This window comes from Gavialis gangeticus, unplaced genomic scaffold (assembly GCF_001723915.1).
Source record: "Gavialis gangeticus isolate Ggan-Ray unplaced genomic scaffold, GavGan_comp1, whole genome shotgun sequence".
Taxonomy (NCBI): Eukaryota; Metazoa; Chordata; order Crocodylia; family Gavialidae; genus Gavialis; species Gavialis gangeticus.
The window spans coordinates 115044780-115054069 of NW_017729031.1; the positions used below are offsets into that span (position 1 = coordinate 115044780).

General features: G+C 44.7%; 1 protein-coding gene across 1 annotated transcript in view; it reads left to right on the forward strand.

Moving 5' to 3' along the window:
* Positions 1 to 439: 439 nt before the first annotated feature.
* Positions 440 to 9290, forward strand: part of FAM117A (family with sequence similarity 117 member A) — a 48835-nt gene continuing 39984 nt past the window's right edge. The window contains exons 1-3 of the mRNA XM_019522922.1: positions 440 to 480; positions 821 to 896; positions 2322 to 2376. Coding sequence (XP_019378467.1) covers positions 440 to 480; positions 821 to 896; positions 2322 to 2376 — 172 coding nt within the window. The remainder of the gene's footprint in view (positions 481 to 820; positions 897 to 2321; positions 2377 to 9290) is intronic.

Below are 9290 nucleotides of genomic sequence, written 5' to 3' on the forward strand. Positions count from 1 at the left end.
GCATCTAATATAGGGTGACATTTAGAGCCATTTTATTGTGATACAGGAAGAGTAACAGATTTTTTTCTGAAAGGGAGGTAATGGTAGAGCTAGAAACAGGATCCATGCATGGATCATTCTGAATTATAGCACTGCCACATTGCTTCCTTTACCAGGCCCTTTCTCTTATTTCTGAATCCCTCCTTTATCCAGGATTGATTCCTCAGTACTTGACTGGCTTCCAGTCATTGGTGTTGCCCCTGCCCCTCATTTACATGCTCCTTTACTTCATTAGCCATACTGAACCTCAGTTAATCCTCTAGAATGCAGTTTCCCTTTCTGCTGTATGATGTTACATTCCATAAGGGGAGGGGGCTGCCTCTCCATGACTAAGTGCAGGCTGTCCCTGTCATAAGTCTTTGCTTTTGATAGGGGTTGTATTCTGCTTGTATTGAAGTAGATGGCATTAACTGCCACTGATCTCACTGTGAGCAGGATCAGGTACTGAAATAGCTTAGATGCATGATGCATTCTCTTGGTTCCCCTGAAGCAACCATCTCTAGGGGCTAGGGGAGGGAATGAGGCATTCCTACACTGCAGTTTACAGTAAGAATTTTGGTCAAGAGTACAGGGAGTAGGGGAAGTGGTTCATACAAAAAATGTGTCTTTGATCTATCACTTCTATGCTCAACCTCTTAAAACCTAAGCTTGGTCTCCATCCCACCCATAGTAAACAGCAAGGTGTTTACTTAATCTCGTTTAGATTTTGAGTGATGGACCACAATTATTAAATTGTAGCTAGATCTTTTTTGTCCTAAGATGTTTTCCATTTGCTTTTCAGTTCCTCAGGCAATGCTGACAGAGCTGAAGAAGAGCAGATAGTGGAATTGAGACATGTAATGGAGGGTTCTTTAAAGGTGTGACTCAGAGCAGTGTGGGGGGACTTCATGCACATAAATAGATTCTCCTACACACTCAGAATGCAAGTGCTTAGCATAGCACACAATAGACTCTGTCTTTAAAAAAGACTTCTCTTTGGAGTCTATTGACTAGGTCAGCAATCTACTTCACATGCCACAGGACAGATATGGTAGATTCTGAAGCTCTGCTGCATTTTCTGTGACCAATGAGGCAGCAGGGTTTCTGGTAGTCTGAGAACACAGATCTGGGTGGGTAGTTGGCTCTCTGCATAGCTGTCTGCTATAGATCTGTACTGTTGCTTGCCTGTGCAGGGTTACAGTGGCTGTAATGGCAAGATTAATGGGAAAAAGCAGATATAGCATGATAAATAAAAGTTGGGTTCTTAACCTATGGCCATCACAAGACTGTATCGCTTCTTTTATCTTACAGCACAGGATTCAGAAACTGCCTTAATGGGGAGATGACTGCATTTTCTCTGCAATAACAGAGTGCAGTATCCGGGAACTAGCACATGAAAAATGTAAGTGCTCTACTTCTGCCACATTCAGAGCCAGCATAGTGATTTTTTTTTTTTTTTAAACAAAAATTGGGGGGGTGGGAAGCAAGCTCTCAAAGAGCACCAGAATATTCAGTGTAGAAATGCCTGTTTCTGTACCCAATATCAGGCTGGATGATGTTGGGGAAACTCAGCATTTGGCTGAGATTAAGATGGCTATAGCCCCCTGGATGGATAATAGCTGACAATCTGTCCCATTGTGGGCTAATTGCAAAACCTCCTTTTATGAGAGAACTAAGAACTGAGGTGGTCAGCCTTGCCAGTGACTGGCTTGATCTCTGTCTGTACCATCTACTTACACTTCAGTTCTGCTGTTCTTGGGGAGCTCTGCCTGAAAGGAGAGTTGGCAGCAGCAAGCAATGCCCAAATGAACAAGGTCACAGACCCAGGAGATTCTTAGTTAAGAATCTAGGGAAGGGAAAAACAACTGGGTATAGAAAACTAGGTCAGATTGGAGACTCAGTCTGGAATGGTGCTTCTCAAAGTAGCAAAGCTCTATTCCATCCCATGGCAGCTTGCCACCCTCCTTGACTGTATTTATAGCATGAAAGTTGGTCAGTTCAATCACTGAGATGCATTTGTACTAATCTCTCATGTCAGAGTGAAGCAGAAGCATGGAGAACCAATCATGTTTAGTTGTCCAATGGTAGGTGTTGGGGGTTCAATGGAAAGGTCTAAAAGGCTGGGGAAGTGGGGTTGGGGGTGGGCACTGAAGCTACTAGTCGGATACCATAACAAGAAAGTACAGCTGTAGCTGCATCTCTGGACTTCATAATTCCATCTTTCACTGGGTTTTTATGATGGAGCTGTTTTCTTACCCAAGTGCACCATAGTAATTCCTTTTCCTTATATTTAGTGCCCCTAGCCAAGCACATTCATCTCCTTTTCCTTTCTCACTAGCCCCTGTGGATTTTCAAGAGGTAAGACTTATTTCAAGGAAGAAAATAGTCTTATTCTTGAAGACTTTTTTTACATAAAGCCAGCAACAATCCAAATTAGACTATTTAGCACAAATGTACTTTTTATACCTACATTTTGGAGGAACGGGAGGGACAGTACAGTTTGCTAGGACAACAGGTTCAAAATTCTTCTGCACCTGAAGTTACAATACAGGTGTGAGGTACTGGATGAACTGAGAGCCTGTATTTCTCTTTGAATGGAAGCTGTTGCTGTCTCAGAATATTCCTCGACACCCCCCCCCCACCTTACAATAGTATTGTGAATGTGGTCCTAGTGCTGCATCCTGGGAACTTCTGCACAGGGAGTCATCCCACAGAATCCCTAACTAAGCAAAAGGGGACTATTACATTTTTTACAAGGTGGCAGGGGTAGCATTTTGTCTCCGGTAACAAGAATCATAGCTCTTATCTCCTATCTGATTACATCAGAAGATAAATAGCATGTGTTGCTTTGCTTCAGTAACTGAAATATTGCAGTGTATGCACCACACGCCTTACAAGATAATTTGCCTCAAAATGAGACTGGGCTGAATGAAGTCTTCACATCTGAGCATTACCCCATGTGCTCTCTGATGACACGCAAATTGAAACACCTGGCCTGGTGAGCATTAAGATATTTTAAGAGAACAGGGAGCACTGTACTGCTGTGAGAGCCATTAGGGGAGATGCTCACTCCTTTCCCAAAATTCTGTTCTCAAGTGAGGCTGGCACAGCCCAAGCTGCTTTGCCACCTCACTCCTTCCCCCGTCATCTCTTTATCTAATTAAGCCACAGTTGCCCAGGCTCTGCTGCTTGTGTATGAGATAGGCCTGCCACACCCATTGTAATAGGACAAACCATTCTTCCCCTACAACTGTAGCCATTTGGAAGCAGAAAAATGTCTGTATCCATAAAAGAGAGAATCTGCTTGCAGGGTAGGCAGGGAGGAGAACTGCAAGAGCCTCTAGGTTTTTATAACTGCCTTTTGCAGTGAGGATTGGTCAAATTAAATGTTTACATATGTAGCTTGGAATGGGACTAAGCTGCACATTGTGTAGTATTTTTTTTATACAAGCCTTGCCATATGGTATTATTACAAAGCTCAAATGGAAGAAAGAGAGAGAAGTTATTAGGCACAAAGATGATTCCAAATTTTACTTGAGAATGGCAGAAAGTCAGAGGCAGAGAGATAGTGAAAGGCTTTTCTAGGCCGTGGGAAATGCAAGGCCCTTTCTCCTTTGCATTTGAATAGCTCAGACTGCAGGAAGGAATGGAGATGAGGTTAGCTTGAGAGCCAAACTTTCAGACTACCTCAGGGCCTGATTTCCAAATGTTCAACAGGCACAACTGGTGAGAGAGATTTTTGGCAGCCAGCAGATCACACTGTGACACTTGAACACATTTTTTAAAAAGAATTCTTAACTCTGAGCAACTTGGAAAACTTGGCACTAACTCTGGGGGTCGAGCTCTCTCAAATTTTGGTCCAAATGAGAGAAGGAATGTGAATTGGGTGCATCCCTCAATCCCAATTCTACAGTCTAACTCTACCAAGCAAAACTTTCATCCATGCAAAATCCCTGGGCTTTTGTGTGAGTGCATGGGGCCTGCATGCATAGAATTGCAGGACTGAGGCCTCATTTTGTACTGAATAGTATTTTTCTAAGAAAATGAACTCCTAGCAATCTTCAGGGAATTGGATTATTCCAGTCAACAAATGGCAAGTGGTGTGAATTACAGATAACTGGTACAAGAAGAAGCCATTGCATAGCAAACTGGCCCGACTTGTCTTCAACCTTATAGCATAGGAAGAACATTTTCAGTTGTTCATAATGAAGTTGTGTTTCAAAACCTACCTTCCTTTTGTGTTTTGAGTATCATTGCTGGGAGATTCTGGGTTAAAAAATTCACTACTTAAGAACTCCTACAGGACCACTGTCCATGAAGATGTGAAGTGTAGAATCTATCCCTTAACTGGCTTTTGTAGGTTGAGCTGAGTTTTGTGAGGTTGATAGTTTCTTAATGCTGTTTGACTAAATCTTAAAATAGCACTTTACTTCCTATATTTGTTTCCCTCTCTTAAGGAGGAGACAAAGACACTAACCTGGTAGCGTAAAGCAGAATTAATCAAGTCCATCCACTGCAGTTAGTTATACCAGGGGCTAAATTTGGTTCAGTGTATTTAGCTACAGTCAGCTTATCCCTATGTTTTCAGTTTGTTTATAGGATGTCGTTTTTGGTGTGGCATTATACTTGTACATTTTGATACCTGGAATGCTGGGGCAGTTAGGTCATGCTAAAATAAAGTATTATTAAGATTGATCCTAAACCTGATGCCTATATTCTGGTACAGCATTTGATCTATGCATCTTATCACCATATGTGGTTGCTTGATTTTCCTTTTCTATCCAGGCATCTCTGTGTGTAGTATGTCATGGGGCTTTTCTGCTTAACCATCCTGTTCTCAAGGCCCTACTGTAAGACAGGCTCCCCTTATGCAGATCTGGAGAGATGACACTGTGGAGACTTGGTACATTTTCTACATTTTTATTTGAGTCCTTTTCAGTATCTGCAGTCATAAGGTTTTAAAACGGGCAGAGTATCTTCTGGCATATGAATTTAATTTAAGAACATTTTGGGGAGATTCAATTCTACACCTCCTTTATTTTAAGCTGTTCTCAATATGGGATGGGACTCAAAATCTACAAGATTGGGACCCCAGGGGCAAAAGGCCTGATTCAACTCCCATTGAAGTCAATAGTAACAGGAGCTGGATCATAACCTAAAATCTAGGCTAGGAATTAAACTCTTTATTCCAAGTTGAAGTGTAGTCCTCTTCAGCTATGGTTTATTGATGCTAAGGATTTGCACTTTCCTAACAGACCAACCCTAATCTATTGTCCAAGCCCACAGAGCTTCACTTCCAGCCCATCTAATGAAAGTATTTATGCCATGCTTATCACTGTGGCAGCTGCATAAATCCAAAATAGCTTCTTAAGCTTCTCCTTTGTTCTTCTCTTCCTTGCCAGCCAGCACAATTTTTAAAACTATATTACTTTAAGGTAGGGGAGGCCTTTAGTCTCAAATTTCAGCTAGACAAAGGGAAAAAGTCTGTGGTCTATCTAATAATTTATAACACAGATTTATTGTTGCTCCTCAGCAGGTTTTTCTAGTTTAAAGACCAATTATAAGCATCCTCCTGACTTCAACTAAAATGGAGTTAGCCTAAAATGGGGTGCTTATGAAAACCTCAGCCATATAGTAAGAGGTAGTGTGGTACCATGGACTGAACAGAGACATTAGCAGGAACTTCTGAATTCTACTCCTGGCTGCTAACTTGCCAACGGACCTTGAGCATCTCCATCTTAAATCTTCCTGCTTCTGTTTTGGCAACTCTTTAAAAAATAAATAAATAAAAAAAATGCTAATGTTCAGAAGCCTTCATCCAGAAAGGATCATGGTTTGTTTCAAAGCACTGTACAATGTATTTTCATTAGTGAAATGTTCATAAAACACTTCTACAAGTCCTTAAAATAGATGCAGAAAAATATCTTAAGAAATGGATTTCCTGCAGTTAACAGATGCTGTAGGAATGATTTTGTCTTTCTTTCCCATCACAAAATGCCAGAAAATTATTCTGAGGAAAAAGGAGTTTTAGGTATTTCTGTTCTTGCACACTATATTTTTCATAAATAGCAACCCATTATGTACCAGGAGGTGACAACTCAGCCTAACCATTTTAGAAATCCTTGTTTTTAACAGCTAGTAAAGCTACCTGAACAAACTTAGGTTGTGGGGTTTATTTGGCTTGTTTTACTGAAAAACCTGTATCTGGATGCCAGTGCTTAAACTATTATTTCAATTTCTGTCTGAGAGTATAGTGATAGGAAGTACTGATAATTATTTTAATGTGGCATTATGCTATTTCACAATGCTTAGCAGCATGAAAAAATGACTTCCTTGTAAGAAAATACTAAAGTATAATATGTGATATTGCAAATGATAAAACATGGTACAAAAGATGGGCTTAAGTGGGCTCTAACCTCCTGTGAGTGTTGTTTTTTTCTTAATTAAAAAAAGGTTTCTAAGAATAGGTATCTTTAAAAAGATTTTTAAGCTTTTTACCCCCCTTTCCATTCCCTACTTTTGAATTTCAGTAAGAGGTGACAACAGGTTTCCCTCACTTTATGCAGGTTCTGTATGTGTGAAATTGCTCTTGTGCAATGACCCTGTCTATATCAACTATTTGTTATATGTGAGGTAAATTCACTCTTATGCGATGGGTGTGGTGGAAGCCTGCAGTCAGCTGCTTTGTGCAGTGCATTGTAGGAGTGACATGCACCAAAATATAGTCTCCTGTGTGGATTTGTGCTCCTCACTCATGGTCTGTGACCATGTGTTTCTGTACTTGCCATCCCCATTATGATAGTGCCTTGTGCTTTTGTGTATTGTCTGCTGTTGGTGAGTACCAAAATTGTCTTGTAAAAGTGGTAGAAATGGGTCTGGGGGTCTGTATAATCAAGGTCTTGAAACATATCCCTATTTGTTATATTGTAAAGTGGGTTCCCTTTATATAAATTTGAGTTATGCACTGTTCTCTAGGGATGCATGTACAGCATAAAGTGAGGGAAACCTGTATAGAATTAGTAGTAAGCAAGTTGCTTCAGAAAGAGCTCTGTTTGTACCTGATCTACAGCCAGGCATTTTGGTGCCTAGTGCAGGTTATGTGCAGAACATTTCCTTCCCCCCCACCCCATTACTATGTAATTACTTCTATTTGATTTGTTGCTCCCCCTCCTTTGCAGTATGCTTCATACCAGTGCACTGTCCTCATTATGGTACTGCAGACATATCTGAACTCTGTGGTAGTTGCTCAGAGAGGCTCAAGGGCAAGAACAGCAGTTAAGGAGCCTGTGATGTCAGCTGCAATTGCATTGCGAACAAAGTACTTCAGTCTCTTGACCTACCATCTCATGGGAAGCCTTCAGTAGAAAAAATTGGGTACAGCTATGTGAATGCTTTGGCTCTAATAGTCCCACTGCTGCTTTTTATCCTTACTCAAAGTTGCTGTTGACATCAATTAAAGGAGTACTATGAAACAAGTATTCCTTTTTACACCAAAAATTCAATTCAAGATGGTAAGTTTCAGCAACAGGTACTGTTCCATATCACTTATTTCATATAGTCCATTCAGAAAGTAGTCCAGCCACATTATTTCTCAGCTCTGACTTCACACAGCAGAATAATCAGGACAATATACAATCACTTCTTGCTGCTTTCCTCTGCATTTTATTCCAGGCCCTGCAGGAACTATTAGTAAAATCTTCCTGAACTGCAAACCCAAGGCCTCCTATTATAAGGCCCATTACTTCCTGAGCTGCTTTTGTCAATAAAAGGCATGGCTGGCAATAGGATTTGCTTTACTACCACCACTGTACTAAAGGAGGCCCGTGGCTGCCAGTGAGCAGCTTCGATGGCACTAAATATTTGATCAAAATAAGCATAGCCAGGCACAGCACGGCGTGAGCTCAGGAGCTTTTAGCTACTAACGTCTCCTTGTTTTAAAGGGGGAGACAGGCCAAACTCCCTGTCTGCTTTGTACGTTGACACCCTCGTTTTGTTCTGCCGCTCCCCAACACCCGACCCGAGGCGCTGCCTGTTCTCCCCGACCAGCAGCGCTGGCGCTTGGCCACGGCTGAAGGAGCGCGAAGCGGAAGCTAACCCAGGAGTTGCGACCGCGCCGCTACGGGCCGGGACACATCGGCCGCCTCCGCCTCCACGTGGTCCGCCGCTTAGAGCTGCACCAACACGCGCGGGAAGGGGCGGGCCCAGTCTCTCCCGGTCCCCTGATTGGCCGCCCCCCGGGGTTGGGGGGGTGATAGTACACAAACAGCTTTCGCTTTTCCGATTGGTCGCCGGGGCGAAGGCGTGGTGGCTTGGTGCAACGCTTTGATTGGATCCGGAGAAGCCTGGGCCCTCGGCTCGTTTCTCTTTCTCATTGGTCCTTGAAGGGAGCTCTCGTCCTTATGATTGGTCCTTGACCGGCCCAAGGTGTGTAGCCCGCCAGCACTTCCTCCTCTTCTGATGGAGCCGTGGAGAAGGGGCGGGACCTCCCTCGGCATAGCTTCTCGTGATTGGTTGCGAGCGGGTCCTCTCCCCGGAGCCGAGGCTTGAGGACGGGGCGGAGCCGACCGAGGGACACGGCGGCCTCCCATTGGTCGGGAGGAGGAGCCGGCCGCCGCGTTCGCCAATGGGTGGTGCGGCCAGTCAGACCGCTCGGCCCCCGGAGCTCTGATAAGGACCCACGCGCTGCGGGGGTCATTGCAGCTGGGGCTCGCGGGCTTAGGGCTAGGTATGGCGGCTGCAGCCGGGGGCTCCTGCTGCCGGGGCGGAGTTGGGGGGCTGCAGCCGCTCAGAGCCACTATCCCCTTCCAGCTGCAGCCGCGCCGCGGGGCGGGCGGCGACGCCGGCTGCCGGGCAGGTAATTGACGGGGGGGTAGGGTAGGGTAGGGCGGGGGTGGGGTTCGCTGGGTGCGAGCGGCTGCCCCCGGCCCCGCCGATAGAGCCCTGCCGGGTCGTCTTCCCCCGCCCCGTACGCTAGCTAATGACCCCTGCCCCTTCCACCTCGGCCGGGCCCGCCGCCGCGCGGGGAGGCGTCCGCTGGGCCCGCCGCTCTGTCCTCTGCGCTTCTCGCCCGACGGGTGTCCTCCAGTACCACGCGGGCACGCTTTCTCTTCTTCACACGGACACAGCTGAACGTGCCACAGTATCTCTGTGGTCTTGATTCCTCCTGCACCACCTCACTCAATGGGAGAGGGAAGTGGATCTCCGGCTGATCTGGGAGAAGGTGTTGCTGGTTCACCATGTCATGGCCTCTTTGGGGACATAATGGGACTGCT